The sequence below is a fragment of the Mustela nigripes genome, chromosome 8 (assembly GCF_022355385.1).
Source record: "Mustela nigripes isolate SB6536 chromosome 8, MUSNIG.SB6536, whole genome shotgun sequence".
In the NCBI taxonomy this organism is placed as follows: Eukaryota; Metazoa; Chordata; class Mammalia; order Carnivora; family Mustelidae; genus Mustela; species Mustela nigripes.
In genome coordinates, this window is record NC_081564.1 from 75,152,903 (window position 1) to 75,174,974 (window position 22,072).

At 46.3% G+C, this 22,072-nt stretch overlaps 1 protein-coding gene across 9 annotated transcripts in view; it reads left to right on the forward strand.

The window, feature by feature from the left end:
• Positions 1–22,072, forward strand: part of ZNF532 (zinc finger protein 532) — a 105,585-nt gene that overhangs the window by 69,144 nt on the left and 14,369 nt on the right. For 7 of the 9 annotated variants that reach the window (XM_059409751.1, XM_059409753.1, XM_059409748.1 and 4 more), the window contains 2 exons: positions 4,573–4,735; positions 8,396–8,677. The exons of 1 other annotated variant lie outside the window; for it this stretch is intronic. In XM_059409751.1, the coding sequence (XP_059265734.1) occupies positions 4,573–4,735; positions 8,396–8,677 (445 nt within the window). The remainder of the gene's footprint in view (positions 1–4,572; positions 4,736–8,395; positions 8,678–22,072) is intronic. One more of the 9 variants, XM_059409754.1, reaches the window with a different exon arrangement.

Consider the following 22,072-nt stretch of genomic DNA (forward strand, 5'->3'; position numbering starts at 1 on the left):
ACTCAGCCGCATCCCTTCAGTGAATGGCAGTGCTTGGTCCAGGCGAGTCGCCACCTGCAGCCTGGCTGGGACCCCAGGTGCTGCCCGTCAGGCTCCAAGGGGCACGACTGTATCACAGGAGGGCCTTGAGCTCGCTCTTCCTGCCACCTTGCCCCAATCCGCCTCCCATAAGGCCTTGCTGTGCCTGGGGAAACCCTTACCTGGCCTCCACATGATTCAGAAGCTTCCTTTTGACATTAAATCCATCTCTGCTCTGTTGATGTAAGCCCCCCACCCCCCTCCCAAATCAGTAGCCCTGACTACACTGGAGACTCAGGTGTTGAAATCTAGCAGGATTGGGTTCACAGGTGGTTATGCAAATGACAAGGGTATGCAAATGGTGTGCATTAATTTTTTTAAAGAGCAATATAAAAATAACCCTCCCCCATTTTCTTTCAAGACTATATGAGGTCTAAAAATAGAGCGCCATGGAGTCCTGTTGTCCCAGCACCTCAAACTGAAATTCAGATTCTGCTTCTGTATTTATTTTTTTTTAAGATTTTTATTTAACATTGATGTAGTGTTTCTTATGTGCCAGGCACTGTTCCAGTGCTGTATTTCTTGCTTTTCAGTGTGTGGTCAGGCTTGTTACCCTGCTGTCTTAAAAAAAAAAAAAAAAAAAAGCGGTGAGCCCTCTTTAATCCTTTCTGGGTGATTTCCAGTTCATTTTGAATGCCCTTTCCTGGATTTCATGGTGGTAGAGGTTTGTGTCTATTTTCGTCTTTTCGTTGATGTCTGATGAACAGCAGGGTTTTTGCTATTTTGTGCCTTCCTCTGACTTGCCACTCTAAATGTATGTGAGAAGCGAGACCTCCAAAGTCTAGGGATTATATAAGAGACAGAGTTTCTGAATCAGTTCAGCATGTACTAAATTTTAAGAGCAGAACGACGGGAGGCTTTGGAGTGAGATGAGGCTGAATTTGAACCGTGGCCCTGGGATCTGTGCAGCATCCGGCAGATTCTCTTCACCCCGAGCCTGTCCGTGACATGGTTCACCTGTTGGCGACGTGCGGATGGTCAGTTGCTCAGGCCAGTGCTTTGCGCTTAGTTGGATTCAGTAGTAATGAAGGAGGTGGTTTGTGGTAGTGATTTCTGAGCTTAGCATCTTTGGTTCTATAAGCTTTTACATTTGTTTCAAGGGTTACGCACTATTCTGGAGAGTTTGGGTTGCTATCAGTCGGACCTGAGTGTGGGTATTTAGTTTTAGCTTTCTTTTTTCTCTTCCTTTCCCTTTTCTTTCCCCTCCTTTCTTTTCCCTTCCTTCCTTCCTTCCTTCTATTAGGCTTTTTAATTAAGTTAGGGTCCAGCATGGAGCCCAGCATGGGGCTGGAACTCGTGAGCCTTAGATCAAGACCTGAGCTGAGATCAAGAGTCACTCGACCGAGGAGCCCACCCAGATGCCTGGTTTTAGGTTTCAGTTTCTCCCCCCCCCCTTCCCTGCCTCTCCCCACTTCTCTCCATTTCCCTCTGCCCCTGCTCTTAGTGTGGTTACCCACTATTCCCTCAGTCTTGCAACTAGGGTAGAATCCAGTCAAACATGCAGGTTTGGCTTTCAGAGCCCTTGGCAGCTCTGCAGGACGTCCCCCACCATTCCCACAGTGGGGACCCAGCCACACTCTTTGTTTCTGTTCCCTCACCAGGCCATGCCCAAGCATTGGCCTGCGCACGCGCGGGCCTCACCCTCACCGTCCTGCCGGGCTTCCCTCCCCTGCCTGGCCACGTCCCGTGGTTTTCGGCCATTGTAGTTGGAGAGTTTGCTCGATCTTTTATGTCCTGACTCTTGTGTCTGTGAGGTTCATTGATTTGAGCTTTGTTTTTTAACATGAGCACCATTTTCACATTTCTCAGGAGTTTCTGTTGCCCGGGAAGCCGGAGGACGCTACGGTGACAGCCTTCAGCCGCGCTCCCGACATTCACGCCCACCATTTCTTTCTCCGTCTTTCTCTCTCTCGTTGACCAATACTGGGGCAGCATGACCTAAGCATTGGAGTGTGTTCTGCGTCTCCTCCCAAACAGGTCACCCACGTGTGGCACCCCCTTTTGAGCCCTCCCAGTCAGAGATCGGTGTGATTACATCACTGCGCAATGCGTAGACCCCATGAAAATTTCTCTAATAGATGAGAAAATGTCCCCCCCACCCCAGGTTCAAAATCCTATCCAGGAACATGTTTTGCATTTAATTGTCCTGTCTTGTCAGGGTTCTTCTGCCTGGAACAGTTGCTACTTCTTCCCCCGCCTCTCATGTCTTCGGCCCCCCTCATTCTCAGGAGGACCCCTCCGTCCATCGTGCTTTCTTGCAGCTGGACGCAGGACACGTCCTCTTGGCAGGAGGCTCCTTGTGTCCCATCAGGGACCGGCAGTGCCCGTGCGCGCTTCTAGCGGCGATGCCGACCTGCGCCGTCTTGGTCAGGCAGGTGCCCGCCAGACCTCCCCGCCATATGGTCCCCGCCTCTCCCTGGATAAGCACTAGCAGTTCGTGGGGTGGTGTTCCAGTGTTATACCAGCAAACTGTTTCTCAGAAAAATGCTGAAGTAAATAGTTTTTCGCCTATTTTATACTTTCTTTGCTATTCCATGGATAGCAAAAAAAAAAAAAGTCAAAGCAAACAAAACCCCACCCCAAAGGAATGTAGAGCCAGGAAAATGGGCCCTGCCAGTTTTCATGCAATAGTTCTTCCTAAAAAAATGTAAGAATAGAATCCTGAGAAAAATTCTTAGCCTGGATGGTTAATCTTCATTCTTTCCCCGAGGCTGCTCTTTTTTCCCTCTTGCTCTGCGGTAATTACAGAAAAATCAAGAAGTGTGGACAAGGTAGTAAGAGCACGTATAGTATCGTCTGGCAGAGATGATGGCAGTCGTGTGACCTTCTGTGTCTTCTCGATGCCCTTGAAAAAAAAATGAACGTGTTGGTTGTACATACTGTCTTGTTCCCTGTTGTTTGAATTTTCAGGAAAATCTCCCCATGTACGGGCGTGTGTCTGTCGCACAATCTGCGAGAAATGCCATAGCTGCTCTTCCTTCCCTGATTGACAGGACTGCCCGTTTGGGCTCTTGTCAGTTCTAAGCTGTTTTAAACAGCAAGGAAGTGACCGTCCTCGTCATACTTGGTACTGTTCACGACGGCACATCATCAGGGTGCCTCCTTTGAGCTGTGTGGTGATGTCCCCAAGTCCTCGAAAATCCCCTTCTTTCCCCACAGGTGCCTGTGATCTGCACTCAGTTATTAATATGTCAAGACCTCGTAAAAACGTGTGCCGCTCATCCAATTAAATTTATACATTTTATGTGGGAAAAGGTGAAAAAAAGCTAAGTCTGCCATTTATTGACAGTGAACTGGGAAGCGAGATGGGCTTTCCTAGAAAGAGCCCGAGAGGGAAGACCTGTGGTTTCCAGAAGCTTTCCTTTCTTTGACCTTGCTGTGCAAGCAACAAATGGAATCTCTGCTTCTCTGACTTGACCTTCAGTCCGGGTTTGTCTGCCATTTTCCTGAGCTGCTCCCTCAGATTCTTTGTGCTTGTCTTCAAAGGAGGCACAGGTGGTGTCTCTCGGCCTCCGCTGAGGACCAGGAAGACCTGGGGCAGTTACGGGAGAAAGGGGACCTCCGTGGGCATCCGGAGCGAGCAGCGAAGCCCCTGGGGGTGGAAGTTGGTGGCTGGGGAGTCTAGTTCTTCCCCTCCCGCCTGAGCTTCAGTGGACAGTGTTAGTGGTTGGAAGGGGTTGTGTGCAGAAGGCTCAGGTCTGAGTTAGCTTAGGGAGGCTGCTTGGCAGCTAACCCTGGGTAGGGAAATGGTGTGTAGTGGACGGTATTTTAAATCATTTTAAGCTCAGTAGATATAAATTGAAACAACAGTGGTATGGATTTTCTTTTTTCTTTCTCTTTCCCTCTTTCTGTCTGTCTCTCTCTTTTTTGGGGGTGGTGGGGCGTGTATAATTGTTGACTGTGTAGGGCTTTCTGTGTTGAGAACATGTAGGGAAATACTGCAATCCAAGTGTAAAATTTCCCCCAACTTGAAAAGAAAACTTGGGACAAATAAGAGCTCGTGCCGGCGTTGGAGTTGAACAGGCCTCCTTAGTTCATTATCAGATGCTTTTTCAAGTTAGGGGACCACCTCCCAGCTGCCTTCTTTGTCTTCCCTTAAAGAATACTTAAAAAAAAAAAAAACAAGCACAAAAACAAAAAACCAAAAAACTAAGATGCTTTTGCTTTGTGTTAAAGTAACGAACAGGTGAAGGTCTTGTACAAACAGTGTCCGCTGTAGATCTGTAAGTCGTAAAATGGTCATTAATTTAGACTTCCATGCAAATGTGGTTGAATGCATCTTTACTCGAAATGTTAAGACCGATCTGCCCTTGAGTGATGCCGGTTGCCTCCAAAAGTTTGTTTCACAGCTAAACTGTTTTGTTCTTTTTACCGTGTTTATGTGTTCTCACTGTTCCTGCCGCCTGAATTCTTGAGATGAGATGTAAAGTAGCAGTTCCTTTGGCTTCCGAGATGAGGGCTGACTGACATTTCCACGCACTTCTTCTGTTTTAGAATAATATATAAGTGTTCCATGTGCGACACTGTTTTTACCCTGCAAACCCTGCTGTATCGCCACTTTGACCAACACATCGAAAACCAGAAGGTGTCTGTTTTCAAGTGTCCAGACTGTTCTCTTTTATATGCACAGAAGCAACTCATGATGGACCATATCAAGGTGTGTGCGCATCTCTCGTGTCCTTTAAGTCAATCGCAGACCCATTCATTGATTGTAAGTCAGGGCTGAGCTGCAGGTGAAGAGAAGGCATGCCTGCTCTCGAGGGAAGGGATGGATGCTGGTTGTTGGTACAGAGCAGTTCACAGAACGATGCCATCATCCACTTGACAGATGCTTTTTATCTGCGTCCTGTGACAGGTCAGTGCAGAGTAACACATGCATGCTGTGGCTCTCAAAGAGAAATAAGCATTAGCACTCTTCCTGTCCCTGCATGTGAAAATGACGACTGTGAAATTGACTTTTTTTGAGAAGTCCTGTTGTAATGGACTTAGAAATAGGGACTCTGACGAGTTGTGTTAATTCGTTGTAAATATCGGTGCATTAGAAAAATGAAGGTTTTCCTTTGAAATTATGTAAGCAATTAAATTTATATGATAATTGATTCCCCTGGGTCTTTTTTCTAGTCTTTTTTTCTATCAAGGTTGCTTGCAAATCGAAGGTAAAATGTGTAGGATAGAAGAGTGGCCCCTGCCAAGTGTTCAGTTAACGAAATGAATAAATGTCCAGGTTGGATAATTCTCACCCTCCAAACCCCAAAAGGGGCACCTAAATCTCTTTACAGCCTTTGAAGCTCATGGAGGGCAGTGCTTAGTCTTAGCCTCCTAACTGCCCACTGTGAAAGGGTAAGCAGTTTTATTCCTGTGTGGTAAGGACGTAATATCTGTGAGCTCTCAGAGCTTAAAGTGACTTGACTTTTTAAAAGGAGAAAGCAACAGTGTCCTGATACCGTGAACTCCCATCTCTCTTCCTCTTAGTTCTTCTCTTTTTAAATATGGAATACAAGAAAGGTGAGCCAATCAGGTCTCCCAAGTTCGTCCTGTCTCATCTTAATTAGATGAATGGGCTGTTAATCCTTGAAATTTCCTGTGTTGAGCAGATGTGAGCTCATGTAGCATAACTGCCTATTGCAAAGAACCTAACGCCTGCCCATTGGAGGGTCTGCTCATTGGAGGCGGGGCTAAGGTAGTGGCTCTGTGGCATTACTACAGTGAATCAGTGCATGGGAGATACATTTCATCATTATCACTTAAAGTACAGTAAAATCCTCTTAAGATATTTTAAAGGTTTTCACTAAAATCACAAAACTGTCTTGACAACAAATACTTAATGATTGACTGGGGGAAAAAAAACACCCCAAACCCTAGAAACTGCTCATAAAAACATAGTGACATTGGAATTAGACCCAAATATTTTAGCATACTTTCTACAGGGGGGAAAAAAGAAAGAAAGGTTAACTTCTTAAGAGGCTTTTAAGGTATTTGTTTTCTGGAACTCATGTTTACATCTGGAAGTGGGGTCCTTGACATTGTGGTTAGGGTCTTCCTTGTGTTAATAGTGAATTTGGAGGAATACAAGGTTCCAAGAGTAGAGACTGAAGAGGGGTGGCAAAATCCTGTGGCCATAAGGAGGAAAGAATTATTTTTATTCATCTGAACCTTTACGAGACCACATGACACGAAAAACAGTGGGAATACTCACGTTCTCATTTCGAGTATGTCCTATACATTTAAAATAGCCCGCCTTTATGTGTTTGGGGCTGGGTAAGAATAAAGATAAAGTTTTAGGGGCACTCTACTTTTGTGTTCAGTTTTAAGATTTGTACTAGTTCTTGTGAGTTTATTTATATCACCTGATACCTGTGCTGTTCACTTTTTTGTGAAGAGAAAATTAAGAGAAAGCAGGACAGGGGCCCCCATACATGTTCTTTTCAAGGTAGATCTTTTTTTCGCTTAATCAGTTTGTAGCATTTCTTCTTCCAGAGTATAGCTTGATTCCCTGTGTGCATGTTGGCATTTCCATAAAAAGCAAATTTCAAGTTACAGTTGTTCAAGTTACTTGTTACAGGATCTAAGGAAAAATCAGTTCTAAAATAATTAAGTGGTATTTCTTTTATTTGATAAAGACTTTTGCTTTTAATAAACGATAACTATTTTTACTTCATGATGTGAAAATGGAATGAATAAAGTAGAAATTCCATTGTAGCACCCATGACCTTGCCCTCTTGTCAAGGCAGAACTTTTTGCTGCTTTTTCTGTAATTCCTGTAGCACCACAAGGTCGTCTCACCGAAGAATACTTACTAAATACATGACCCTCTCTTCAACTTTCTAGTTTGTAAAAGTGTATTTGCCTAGAAACGTACAAAAAGTTTACTAGAAGATTTTGGGTTTTTGTTTTCTTTGGGTTTTAAATGGTTAAAAAGGTAAACACTTGACTTCTCTTTTGGAAAAGGCCATTGGAAACCCAAAAGCCTCTGCCCTGTGAGATGGCAGAGAAGCCAGTGCTCGGCTTTCTGGCTGTCCCGAGCTCACGCCTTGCCTCCCTGCAGACTTTATTGTGCCAAAGAACATTAGACATTTTCCTCCCAGGCCTCTTTTTAGAGACCAGTTTGAGGATCCTCTGGATAGACCTGACCCCTCTGCTCATGGGAAAATTACAGAACCCCTCTTTTTCTTTTTGGGGTAAGACTGTAAGGAGGCTTGGCAAATTCATGGCACCGATTAGAGGTGATCTTGCCTGGGAAGGTGTGACGGAGAGTACCCGGAGGGAGCCGCTTCAGACTCCCAACATCAGGAAAGAATATGGAGTCGAGATACACTCAAGTGTGAATCTCCAGGATGTAGGAGGCCTAGAACACTTGGGAAACGTGTGTCATGTTGTGCCTTTCTGTAGGTTCAGGACTCTAGCCTAAAGGCTGATAACACGAGAAGGCCTGTTCAAAGATAAATTCTACACTGAGGCACAGAGTTAGTTGCCCCCCCCCCCCCCCCCCGCCCCGGACTCTGTTTCTAGAACACAAACAAAACAAAAACCAAAGGCACGCTGCTCTATAGGATCAAATGGCACCCGCTTTCCCCTAGTAGAATTTGGAGTCCTCTGAGTTTGAGTGGGATGGCCGTTGGGGCTGTCATGATTCTGACAGTAAAGCTAAGCAATTGTAAAAGGCTTTTTGAGTCTCTACTGTATACAGCCTAGAAGTCTGGGTATTGTTGGGAAGACGGGACAGATCAGGATAGGATGTGGGGATCCTGACGGTACCCCAAAAAAACCCAATGAAAACCCAAACTCTTACACATGTCCCAAGAATGTGGAGGGTCTGAAAGGGGGGGAGAAGGCCCCGCTGTTGTCGTAGGTGTTTGTGGAAGGGGGCTTGGCCAGGAGTCCTGAACACCTACCCGTGCATCAGCCTAGCCCCATGTCTCTGGGTAGGTGTGAAAGTAAACCTCTCCTTCCCCAGGAAGAGACTGTTGCGGAGAGGACTCACTGGTTCACTGGGGGAGGACAGAGCCGGGAATAATTTGGACTCAAAGCAGAAGGCTTGATTTTTGAAAGAATTTAAAAATGGCACAAGCAAATAAGCTTTCAGAACTTACTTGGAACTAGGAACGCATAATTCAGAGCAACCATAAAAGTTAATTCCCCTCTGTCTCTTTTTAAGTGTCTGTTTGCATAGGTTTCCTTTTTGCTCTATTAAGAAATGTTTCTGAATGAATATAAAATCCTATTGGAATATCTGTAACGTGTCAAGAATAGTCCACACGTGTGCTTTTCTCCATGGTAACCATTTATGATAGATCTTTCTTTTCTTTTTGTAACATAGTCTATGCATGGAACATTGAAAAGTATTGAAGGGCCTCCAAACTTGGGTATAAACTTGCCTTTGAGCATTAAGCCTGCAACTCAAAATTCAGCAAATCAAAACAAAGAGGATACCAGATCCATGAATGGGAAAGAGAAGTTGGAAAAGAAATCTCCGTCACCTGTGAAAAAATCCATGGAACCCAAGAAGGTGGCCAGTCCCGGCTGGACGTGTTGGGAGTGTGACCGCTTGTTCACGCAGAGAGATGTTTACATTTCCCACGTGAGGAAGGAGCACGGGAAGGTAAGAGCAAGAGGCCACCCATGGGTGTGAGGAAGAGCACAGGACTGGGCAGACGTCCAGCACTCGGGAGCTTGGCTCTGCCAATAATGAACAGATAAGGAAGAAAGGAGGAGAAAGAGAAAGTGATGTTTGGAAAACTATTAGTATTTGTATGACTTCATGTGATTCTTTCCTGGGTTTGGTAGTGGGAAGGGCTACTGCATCCTTCCTGAAGCTATCCAGGAGAAGCTCAGGAACTCAGAAGTCACCGAAAAATCTGGATTTGGAATATTTATGTGTATATATATATCTTTCTCCTTTTTAAATAATAAGTACACATCGCCAACTAATAGGCATTTTTTTAAGTCCATTATTAGACCTCATGAAACTGGCAAGACAGTTTTGTAGTACGGTTCCAGTAGTCTTAAAGTTGGATTGTTCCCGTTAGGATCTGGAAAGAAGCTGCATTGCATTTGGTTTTTGTAGACCTGTCGTCTCTTATTCTATAGTAGCCCGCCCTCCACTCTGTTCTACTTTTTAACCTGCTGTTGATTTCTTGGAAACACTGGGTTACACGTCCTGTAGACTATTGTGCGCGTTTCTGGATGTGGGTAATTGTTTTCTTTTTTTTTTAAAGATTTTATTTATTTATCAGAGAGGGGGGGTAGAGAGCGAGCACAGGCAGACAGAATGGCAGGCCGAGGCAGAGGGAGAAGCAGGCTCCCCACTGAGCAAGGAGCCCAATGTGGGACTCGATCCCAGGACGCTGGGATCATGACCTGAGCCGAAGGCAGCTGCTTAACCAACTGAGCCACCCAGGCGTCCCAATTGTTTTCTTTTGATATTGTTTAATTTGATTCGCATTATCCCATAATTCCTAGAAATTTGATTAGATCCAGGTTGAATTTTTAGATACAAATAGGTGCTACATTGTTTCTGTATAAAATCCTGAGGCACCTAATAGCAGCTGCTTTCTCTCAGTGATACTATGATCCATCACTGGGTTCCGGTACAGCATACTTTTAAAGAAACCACTTGAACTGCTTTAACTTAAGGCAGTAGAACCAAATTGTTTTCCTTGAGGAACCTGTGTAAAAAGTATCTAGGAATTGGCTTGTGATTAGTACATACTAGATACTTGAAAAGTCCATTAAGTGAGGGCCACCTGGATGGCTCAGTCGGTTAGGCATCTGCCCTTCGCTCAGGTCGTGACCTCAGGGTCCTGAAGTCAGCCCCGCAACAGGCTCCCTGCTCAGCCGGGAGCCTGCTTCCCCCCTCTGCTTCTGCCATCCCCTGTTCATGCTCCTGGATGTGCGGCATGCACTCACTCACTCTCTCTCTGATGCATAAATAAAATCTTTAAAAAAAAAAAAAGTTTGTTAAATTAAGTGTTCAAACATGACTTCATAATCTCATTGATACTGTTTTATTGGAGCAGCTCATATAGCTGACATGTCTTTATTTGGTCTGACACACTTAATTTATTCTCTCTTTGTGTAAATATTACTTACTTACAGAATATATATGGCTCCAGTAACACATGGCTTATGTTAATCATCTCAAGTTCAAGCTTGCCACATGGACTGTAACATCTCAGAATACTCTTGCAAATACTGGGCAGTTCTTGATGGGCAATACTTGGTTAATCTCCTGTATGAATTCACTGCCCATAGTTATTTTGCCAAGCCTGATGTGCTGATTCTGGGAAAAAGCTTTTTTTTTTTCCTTGGAGCCAAACTGGATTTTACAAATACTAAAACAGGAGCAGACCTCAATCTAGTAGCCCACAGCTTTCATTATGTATACATTTGAGATTTTTGTATCCAGCTTGGAACATTTTAAAATTCTTTCTTTTCTTCTTCTTTTTTTTTTTTAAACTGCCTTTATCTTGCACATCCAACAATTTTTGGATCTAGAATATAAGATGAAGGACAGCTCCAAGACAGATTTGGTGGGGGTAAATTTAACACTGACTCCGACTACCTGCTCTCGGACGGAAGCCGGTGCTGAGCTGGCGGGGGGGAGCGGGTACGCTGTGTGCAGCGCGTCTGTTTCCACTGGAGGCAGCCGTTCGTTCATCCAGAGGAAGTGTTAGGCTTAGTGGGATTTTGGGATTAGCTTTGAAGAAGCTGAGATGCCGCCTTCTGGAAGGAGGCAGATAGATTAGACTGCAGTGTCCGTGCTGCTCCCTCGTCCTCTGAAGAGAGCTGAAGGGAGGTGGGGAAGGGAAGGAAAGAAACGTCTTCATACGAACCAGTGAAATGAATGGAGGCCTGACCGTGCGTCAGAAACCAGGGACCAAGTCCTACCATGTGAACCAGCCTGGAACCCTGCACTCCCGGACAGCCCACCTACAGACTCCTCGTCTCTGTTCCCGTTCTGTTCTTCTTCCCTCCTGTCCAAATATTCATTTAACCCCACGCTTCAAATCTCCTGCCGTCTGCCCTTTTCTCTCTTCTTTCTGATGGCCATGAAGGCACCTTGCCAGCTTCACTTTTCCACTCCTGTCCCCCCACCCCCCCCGCCCTTGGTCACCTGTGGGTGTCAGCTCACCACACCCACCTTCCTTATTGTCAAGGCAACTGGACAAGGTTCGTCTTTACTTTGGCCGAAGCCTGACCCTCCCCTGCCCTCACCCCTGTATTTCGCATGATTGGCAGGTCTTCCTAAAAGCATCTTCTACCCTAAGTTTGAATACTGCTCTCCCTCCTGGGTTTTCTCATGGTTGCTGGAGTGCCCATCAGGTGTCTGTCCTGGAAACAGTCCCCCTTCTCTCTCTCGTGGGGATATTTCGGTTACTCTCGTGGCTTCACTTCCTGTATATATGTGCAGACAACTCCCACATCTCTGTCTCAGAAAGAAGAAACCAGCTGTGGTTTCTTGCCTGCATTCCAGTCCCCCAATCCAACCACTTTCTCAGCTCTTTCAGCTTCTTGGACAATTCACAGGCGCTCTCGGTCTGCCCGATGGGGAACCCAGGCTTGCCCCCAGTCCCCGGCTTCTGCTGCCCAAGGCCTGGTGTCCAATCTGGCTTGACACTTCCTTCCATCTTTGTTCAGGCCACTCTGGCTTCAGAGAGGCCTCCCTGAAGTGCGTTCCCACTGGCCTCAGCTGCCCGGTGGCTCCCCGGGTCTCTCCAATCTCCCCAGTCTCACGTGGGGTGCACTAGACAAATGAGACTGCTCCTGCCTGCTTCATTTATTTTTTAAAAAGATTTCATTTACTTACTTACTTGAGAGAGAGCACGCACGCGAGCATGTGAGCCGGCAGAGGGGCAGAGGGAGAGGGAGAAGCAGACTTGCTTCGGACGCGGCGCTGCATCCCAGGGTCCCGGGATCGTGACCCGAGCCAAAGGCAGATGCTTAACCAGCTGAGCCACCCTGGGGCCCCTGCCCCACCTGCCTGAGACACTGTTCGCCCGTTCGTCTCTGGGGCTTTACAGCAGTGTGCTGCCCTGGTGCTGACTGCTCTTAGTCCTTTGGGTCTCAGCTTCGATCTCACCCCATCTGGAAAGCCTTCCTCGGCCCCTTCTCCTATGTGTTTCCAGGGCAGCCCGGGCTTCCCTTACCCTGACTCATCCCTCTGCGAAGGCTGCCTCTTACCGCTTTCTCCCAGTAGCTGCTTCATGCTTTCTTCCTCTTCAGTTCCCATCCGGAGCAACTGGGGGCCTTCTGTCCCTAGCCCACAGCACGCCGGTAAATAATTCTCGAATTAATGGATCAAGAATGAGTGCTGACTTGGACGACATCTTATCCCCCATTAGACTTAATTTCTTTTCTTTAAAATGGGAGTCATCACATATTTAGGGACCGCACAGTGTCGTGTGCCTAGAAGGAACCTAGAAGGAACTGCTGTGAGGTGATCAGTGGCCTCCAGTCCTTTTGGATTTAAGGTGAGACATAAATATGAAATGATGAGGGATTTGAAAATGGTATCTGGCTAAAGGTCCCAGGAGAGCATAATTTTTTATTTCCACCAGGTGAGAAATTACTGGAAAGATCTGATTTCATCAGATTACCCAGTGAAATACCATTACGTAAATGTTCTGACCCAGAGCACTATGAAGGGATACTTCATTTTAATACTGTAATCATGCCTAAAAAAATAAATGTGTGTGTATATATAATTTTGAGAATAATGTGAGCACATTCTACCAACCACAGCGGTTTGCTTTAGTGTTACTGCTGCTAATACAGTTATTTTGGAGAAAAGGTTTTGCGATAGGAGTAAGCCTACTTGGCATAAATTAAAAACTCCTGTCTGGGTAATTCACTGCTGCTTTTTTAAGATGGCCTCTTTTGGTCTCAATAATTGTTTCTGATTTTTTTTTTTCTCTCTACTCAATTCCTATCCAAAAAATTTTTTACTAAAAATATTGTATGGAATTCCACATCAAAACAAAGATCTTCAGGAGGTTTGTCTTCAGGGTTCAAAACCATGGTTCCAGCTATGCTAGTTATTTATTTTTAGTAGCTAGTTTCTTTATTTCAGTAATGTATGTATATATATATTTTTTACTAGTACACATGCACTATCCACTTCCAGTGGTTTTTAAAATTTTTTTAAAGTAATTTGTTGTAATTAGATATTAAGTCAAATAAATTTTTAAAAAGTGGGGGCAGATAATCCATAAAAATCTACAGAGATGTAATAATTTAAGAACAATTTGCCACATTATTATTTTAGCCATTTAAAAAAGAGTAGTTAAAGCAGCCTGATTGGATTGATTGATTATCTAAGATTTTATTTACTTATTTGAAAGAGAGTGTGAAGCAGAGAGAGAGGGACAAGGAAGACCCCATGCTGAGTGACGAGCCCGACCTGGATCCCGTGAGGGGAAGATCGTGATCTGAGCTGAAACCAAGAGTTGGAGGCTTAACTAGCTGGGCCTCCTGCACACCCCAAAGCAGCCACATTTAGAAACGATTCTTAACTGAACTTCAGTACAGAGAAAGCAGAATAAAATCAATCACTTTCTAAAGCTGATATTATTGTTTTGTTATGGGCAGGTTGTAGCTGCCTTTTTAAATTACAGTGCTCTTTGAGGACAAGTTCTAAATCTGTTATTGTAGCTTCCATGGTTTGTGATGTTGCCCATTTGGAAAGGGGAATTGGTGTCAGTTGCGTCTAGGTTTGGACATTAAATAGTTTTTTTGATCACAGAAATCCTCTGATCTTCCCTGTGTCCCTGCTCTCAGATACAAAAACAGGAAGATGAGCTCGTCAGTATCATTATCCTGACGGTCTCGTCCCAGCCGTGAGTCCTTCCCCAGATAAATGTACAAATACACAGAATTCTATGTACAATTTTAGGGGCTCATGCACCGCCTGACAGTCTTTATTGATTGCTTTAGGGGTCTTCTAGGAACCTCAAATTAGGATCCCCTCAATGAGATAACATGAGGTCAGATCACACAGTCTGCACTTAGGTAACCTGATAGCAAGTTAAAAAGTGAAAGTTGCCTGTACTTGTCCGGATCTAGAAAATTATAGGCTGATCTGTGATAATTATTTATAGCCATTTGGTTATCTGCTGCCCTACACATTAAGAGATCATTATGGAACTTTTTTTCATAAAAGATTTTATTAAAAGGCTGGTTGCTGGGCTGCACCCCAGTGGTTTCTGATCCAGTAGGTTTGGGATGGAACCTGATGAGCTGCATTTCTTAGAAGTCTGCCCTTTGAGGGGCACCTGGGTGGCTCAGTGGATTAAAGCCTCTGTCTTTGGCTCTGGTCATGATCTCGGGGTCCTGGGATTGAGCCCTGTGTGGGGCTCTCTGCTCGGCGGGGAGCCTGCTTCCCCTCCGCCCCCCTCTGCCTGGCTCTCTGCCTACTTGTGGTCTCTGCCTGTCAAATAAATAAATAAGAAGTCTGCCCTTTGAGAGCCCCCCCCCCCCCATTTATCCTGTGTGGCAGTAAAATCCCCTAGAGCTCACTGATTTTTGCAGGAAGTTTATTCTTGCACATGTAGTTTGCTGTGAGTTTTGGTACTTCAGTGGGGCAGCTGTCCTTCCACTGATGACTCAGTGATCAAGGTGGTTTCTTTCAGTCCCGCCCTCTCCACATAGGGGTCATTGTAGGGCCGGGGGTGTGTGTGGGGGGTACGGACTGGAGAATCCATCCGGTCCTTACACGCCCTTATTCTGGATGTGACACGCAGTGCATCATTGGTCAGAAGGAGTCATGTGACCAGCCCCAGTTGTAGCCGACAGAGAAGTGTGTGGTCCTGTGTGCACCGAAGGGGAGGGAAGGGCAAGCAGTGTTGATCACACCTGTACTGTGGCTGCCGAATGACCTGGGGTGCTCAGGGGCCCGTTGCGCCCACTTCAGATGGAAAGGAGGCGAAGTCAGAGATGCAGAGAAGGAACTAGGAGATGTGGCACTCTGAATTCAAAGATGAAATGACAAGTGGGCGACTCATTTCCATGTCTGAAATTTACTGACGATTCCATGAGGGACAGAAAATGAAGAAAAATAAAATGCCTTTGAGAAAGATTAATAAGTTATTTAGAAAATGTGACTCAAATAAGAGTATATTATTCCAAATTTTGGTTTTGGCCAGAATAGATGCTTTTTTTTGTTTGTTTGTTTGGAGTCTTAAGAAGATTTGCTTTTAGGGTGAAATGTCTGTATGTGGTCAGGGGTCTGTTATAGCCACTTTAGGAGGCATTTTTTTTTTTAAATTTTATTTATTTATTTGACAGAGAGAGATCACAAGCAGGCAGAGAGGCAGGCAGAGAGAGAGAAGGAAGCAGGCTCCCCGCTGAGCGGAGAACCCGACGCGGGGCTCCATCCCAGGACCCTGAGATCACGACCCGAGCCAAAGGCAGAGGCTTTAACCCACTGAGCCACCCAGGCACCCCAGGAGGCATTTTTCTATAAAATCACCGGAGGTTTCTCCAAACAAGGGTGAAGACTGCAAGTACTTATTTGCATACACCTAGTTATGTAGTCTAAGAAAAAGACCCGCCTTTCTGTTAACTTCTCTTACTGCCGCGCTGCGCATGTTTTCTGATTACACTGTGGGACAGGGCATGTTACCACACACCCTTGGGTGTTAAGTGTAAAACCCCAAATCTGGGGATGTACAATAAAATTAATATACAGAGTGGTAGGCCGGTGTGTAAATGTTTTGAGCCCCAGTAACTGGACCGGTGGGCTTGCCTCTGGAAGTCTGTTAGGATTTAGGCACTGGTGGGGCCTGAGCCGGAGCTGCTGGGAGCCCCCGTTGGAGGGTCCAACTGCCCTGTGATCAGAGCCCGGGAGCTGGTAACAGAGCTTGCGGGTAGACCCCCACCCAGCTGCGGATCTGGTCTCTTCAGAGTACAGTACAAGTCTGTGTGTCCTGCGGGGACCCTCCCTGTGTGTGTTTAAGGTGGAGTGCAGTGCCCTTGTCACGTGCACCTTCTCCACACCTGCTCCGCTGTGCCTCTCCTTGTGGTTCCAGCCATAGAGAGCTGCCCGAGGGCCCTCAACGTGCACCTTTCTTCCTGGACTCATTGCGTGGTGTGCTCGGGTAGACCGGATTCAGCTAGTCGCGGCTGGTAGAAGTGGCCGAGCCTACTTGGCCCCTTTCTATTTCTCCATGTACCTGTGACTGCTGCAGTCCAGGCCAACGTGGAAATCCGGTCTTCATTGTGTTCTGCCTTTGACCCTCTGTGATCTCCTTGAGGGCAGGGCACTCCTGGTGCGTAAAAGGAGGAGCCCGTCGTACTGTGGAATGAATGAAAGCGCACAGGAGGCCTGCAGTGGTGCGCTGGTTATTTAGGCTGTTGTGACCCTCAGTGTGGCCCAGTCAGGGGCGCTGCAGAGACCACGTTGTACCTTTGCACTTGAAGTAGGGCGCCCACGGTGCTCTTCTCAAAAGCCCGCCCCCAGCAAGGCGCGCAAGCAGCTGCTGGTTCGAGCTGGGTGCTGCCCACCACCACGGAGATGTTTAGGGACAGCTGGGCCACTGTGGGACCTTGCCCGCAAGGCCTGATCTCTCTCATTTCGGAGTCTGAGGAGGATGCCTCGGACTTTTCCTGTTTATCACTAGAGGCTAAGGCAGTTAAAGCTCCCTGGAGGCTAGGCGGGTGCTGCTGCTGAACAGGAGAAAGACGATTCTTGGCTTGTCTGCTTCGGGTGCTGGGAGCTCAGTACCAGGCCCTGCTGGCTTAAGAAGCTTTCTCATGGAAAAGATCGCCTGCAGCCAGAGGCTTAATTCCCTCACTGCCACAGACAGAGCAGTTTCCATTCTGTCTGCTTCCACCGCCCCAGACTGATGGCTGCCACAACCCTTCCTCTTATCTGTCAAAGCTCTGCCCCTTCCTGTGCCCATGGGGCTCGGGGAGGAGAGTGGTTTCCTCCCAGACTTGAAGTTCCCAGATCTGCTCTGGGGTTAGGTTTCTCCGTCCAATCAGTGCTGAACATGGTCATTAGGCTTTAGAACATTGGTACGATGTTTGGATCTGCTGTATTATGTGGGGAGACTTATGTTCCTGTCCAGGATTGCAGCATGGATTTGTAATTTCTTTCGGAAAGTACATCCCTAAATCCAAGTGGCAGACCAGATTTTTAGATTTTAAGAATTTAGCGTAGGAGGGGCGCCTGGGTGGCTGTCATTAAGCATCTGCTTTGGTTCAGGTCATGATCCCAAGGTTCTGGGATTGAGCTCCGCGTAGGCTCCCTGCTCAGCGGGAAGCCTGCTTTTCCCTCTCCCACTCCCCCTGCTTGTGTTCCTTCTCTGCTGTCTCTGTCACTGTCAAATAAATATGATCTTAAAAAAGAAAAGAAAAGAATTTAGTATAGGATTCTGTGTCTAAGTTGATACTTCTTCCAAGCCCTGAGCAAGCAGAAAACAATTTCTGCATACCGTTAAGTGGGGGGTGGTGAAAGAAAGAAAAGCCATTCTAGCCATTATTGACTTCTAAGGGACCCTAAAATGGCTCTAGAAGGTAACTGAGAGCTCACGAAACCCCACTCAGTTCAGTTAGTAGACTGGAAGACTTGAGACCCAGAAGGACTGTCGCCGTTTTCAGACTTTAACTTGTGCCGCAACGGCTAGAACCCAGCAGCCCCTCCCTCCACCTCAAGGTCGGAGTGTGGGGTCTCCAGGTTAGGGGTGAGAACAGATCTTATTTGGCAGAAGAAGAGCCAGTGCCCCAGGGGAGACGAGCAAGGAAGAAGATTCTGCTGCTTGATTCCATAATTCATTAATTCAGCAAGCCCCATGGCTTTTCCTGTGTCCACTGCCCGCACTGCTGTATGGACACCTTTGGAAGGGCCGTCAGGGGAGAAAGTGGGACTCTGTGTGCACAGAGGCCTTTTCTCTTCAGAGCCCTTCAGAGCCGAGGAATTGTAAGGCTGGAAAGCAGCACCAAGCAGGGATGCTGCAGGGTCACGCAGTCTGGGACCTTCAGCCTGAGCAGTCGATGGTGCCAGGCCGCGGGACCTCATCAGTACGTTTCACCAGACAGCCAGGAGCGTTAGCGTGTGCCCGAGGCCTGGAGTCAGTGGGTTTTAGTCGTAGCTCGTGGGATCTCTGTGCCTGCTTGTTGAGCGTAGTTACAGACGTCTAACAGATGATCGGATAAAAACCAGTGATTATCTGGAAGAGGGATGTCTAGTTTCTTTTGTCTTCTGATTTGTGGAAATAAATGATCGCAGAGGGAGCCAACTCTAGTCTTCAGACACTATGTTTTAGTATCTTTATTCTGTAATAATATTTGTACTTTTGTAACAGTGATTGGAGGGGACATATCGTTCACAGTGACTTTTTTCCTACTCAGGTTGCTTTTTAAATCAAAAGGGCAAAAAAACCACTGAAACCCACTGTATTCTTTCTTGTGGTCCCTCTTAAGGACTGGATTCTCTGAGAACAGAGACAATAGAGAAATAATGTGTCCCCCATCTATACGCATGTATTTGAGGAAACAGAGGCTGAGAAGATGGGGAGCGAAGCTGGACCAGACCCAGAAGAAGCTGGCAGCAAAGGTCTTCTCGTACTCATGTGGCCTTTGAGTCCGAATGTCCTAGAGTCAGTGAAATGTAGCCACGCACAGCCCATGGCGCTGTCGCTGCTGTTTCTCTCATTGTGAGTGGGAAGGATGGGAAATAGCAGGGCTGCTTGGGGAGGACCTCACTCGTGGAGGCGAGTGGGTCTGCTGACAGGGAAGGGACACGGGGTCTGTTTGGGTCTGTGCGCGGGAGCCCCGGAGCTCCACTGCATGTCCCCACTGGTCCCTTGTGGTAGAAGCAGAGGCCCCAGGCTGACACGTACCCGTGGTGACCCCGTGACACCCCAGCAGGCATTGTGGAGTTCCGGCGCCACGATCCTGGCAGCCTGTCAGAGTGTCTGTCATTCGCTTGGCGTCCGCCTTGCCCCCGGCCCCAGGGTCTGATGTGGCTCCGGGCACAGAGACTGCCGTGGGACACGTTTCTTTCCTGTCTGCTCTGGGTTTGGCTTTTCATTACTCTGCCTCAGTCACGGCTCTGGGTTTTCCTGTTTTGGTTGTACGACGTCATCCACATACCGCCTAGTCCTGCAACCAGAAAGTTAGAAGACTGGTTTTGGTTTCGTTTGTTGTTGTTTTATGTTTTTACTTATTTTCTTTTTAAAGATTTTATTTATTTATTTATTTATTTAAAAGATTTTATTTATTTATTTGACAGACAGAGATGACAAGTAGGCAGAGAGGCAGGCAGAGAGAGAGGAGGAAGCAAGCTCCCTGCTGAGCAGAGAGCCGGATGTGGGGCTCGATCCCAGGACCCTGAGATCACGACCTGAGTCAGAGGCAGAGGCTTAACCCACTGAGCCACCCAAGTGCCCCTTATTGTTATTTTGAAGCTTTATATATTTAATGAGAGAGAGCGTGTGCACAAGCCTGTGCAAGCTGGGGGAGGGGGCAGAGGGAAAGAGAATCGGAAGCAGGCACCACACCCAGTGCAAGCCCGATACGGGGGCTCGGGGCTTGATCTCTCCTGCCTGAGATCGTGACCTGAGCTGACATCAGGAGCCGGATGCTTAACTGCCTGAGCCACCCAGACGCCCCTTGTTTGTTGTTGTTTTTAAGCGAGCATAGCAACTAGCTATGGCCGCCGTGGCCTCAGTGACCTAGAGACAGTACTGTGATCCTGGCGGTCCCCAGGACATAGCCTGAGCATGCCGTAGGAAAAACAAACCCTTCTTACTTAGCGTTCCAGCTTGTTTTTTTCCTGGATTGATCACCTACTCTGTTAACTAGATTTGGTTCTGACTTGAGACTTGGCTCTGTTTTCTCCAAGAGTGTAAGACCATGGTCTAAATCAGGGTTCTCAAACTATGGTTCACAGGCTGGCCACCCATTTTGTAAATAATTTATTGGAACACAGCCACACCCATTCATTTATGTATCATTGTGGCTGCTTTTGAACTGCAAGGCACAGTTGAGTAGTTGCAACAGACTTTATGGCCTGCGAAGCTTAAAATATTTACTGTCTAGCCCTTTACAGAAAACGTCTGCCAACCTCTGGTCTAAATTTATACTCTGTGTTTAAATATTTCCCCAAAACCACTCCGTTCCAATTTGTAGAAACTTGGATGGTTCAGTACTCAAGAGATTGTTTTTCTTGATGATTTCAGACATATGTAGTCTGAGTTTCCTATGCTGTGCTCAGCTCACTACCCATTTATTTGTATATTCTGGGATGTAGTGAGACCGGAAGATCTCGCTTGTGTCCTAGACATTAAATTCACAGTGAGGACTTTAGAATTTACGACCTACAGTATTCCACACTTAGGGGAAGGCTACCTGCCTATGTAAAAAAACATTTAGGACAGTGTGGGTGGCTTGGATAAGCCGGTTTGCTGCTTAGAACTTCTCCTCGGGGTGCCTGGGTGGCTCAGTCGTTTAGGGTTTGCCATTGGGCTCCCTGCTCAGCAGGAGGCCTGCTTCTCCCTCTCCCACTCCCCCTGCTTGTGTTCCCTCTCTCACTGTCTCTGTCAAATAAATAAAGTCTTAAAAAAAAAAAACCAACCCCACAACTTATCCTCTATAACTGTAGGTGGTATCTTATAAATGGAAAGGGAGGGCCCAGTTTTGGGGCACACACTGACGATATTTGGATCTAAAATGAATCGATGAAGACAGTGAAATCTCTATGAAGCATTATTTCTTTTATATATAACCTGGTGAAAAGTTTCAGGATCTCTCAGTGAAAATTATACTTTTATTCATGTAATACATACACTGAGGATATTACATACTTCTTTAGTGAATTTCTTTTTTAAAAAGCAAGTTTCTTGGGTTGTAATTAATATGCAATCTTAGTACATTTCTATTCTATAGAAAAGCTCGTTTATTTTATGGGAGACGTAGTAGACTCTAGATTTTTTTTGGCCTGTTCAGGTTATCAATCTATACAGTTTCTCTTTTTCAGTCCTTGCTTTATCTGGGCACTTGCATATTACAGGGACGAGGCACTATTCTGAAACTATTTAGAACAGGCCGTTCCTTCGTACTTTGGGAATGTTTAGCTTTCATCATGTTTGTTCTTCTGTGTGTATCCTTTTTTTAAAAATTCTATAAATATTTACCAAGTTGCACAGCATTTGTTATGCTAAAGAAGAAATGATAATAGTTCTTGTCCTACAGATGCTTACAGCTGGGTATAAAAAAGCATAAATATTTTTAAAGCTGCCGCTAGTGTGGGCCTTAGAGGAATCACAGGGTGGACTGTAGTTAAAACTAAGGGAAAGGGGCTTCCCGTTCAGCTTTCTGCTCAGGCTTTCTGAGGCTCTGACCAGAGCAAGTGAAAATACAGCACAGGCTTAAAAGAGGTCGGAGGAAGATGGAGTGAAATTAAAAATTAAAGTTGCATGTGATACGTGGACAAGAAGAATTAGAGTCGCCTCTGAGGCCCATGGAAGCAGGGGTTTGAGCATCACTGTTTCTTGGTGAATTGGCCGGGGCTGGGGGATGCCCGGGAAGGCTTCACAGAAGAAACACTACCTTGCGAGACACCTGGGTGGCTCAGTCAGTTAGGTGTCTGCCTTCGGCTCAGGTCATGATCCCAGGGTCGTGGGATCGAGTCCCGCGTTGGGCTCCTTTCTCAGTGGGAAGCCTGCTTCCTCCTCTGCCTGCTGCTCCTCCCCTGCTCATGCTGTCTCTCTCTGCCTCTCTAACAAATATATAAATAAAATCTTTAAAAAAAAAAGAAAGAAAGAAAGAAAGAAATACTATCTTGCTATGTACCTGGTGGATGCTTGGGAGGAATTCACCCAGTGTATGAGCGGAGGAGGGGTGTGGCCCAGCCCCCCACGACATCCTAAGTGATGGCTGAGAAGTCGTTCCAGAGTGTGATGCCCTGGAAGGCTATGGTCGAGGTTGGGATTGGCGAGGTAGGCAAGTCCAAAGACATCTGCCCCTGAAGGTACAAAGAAGAGGAGAGCTGGCC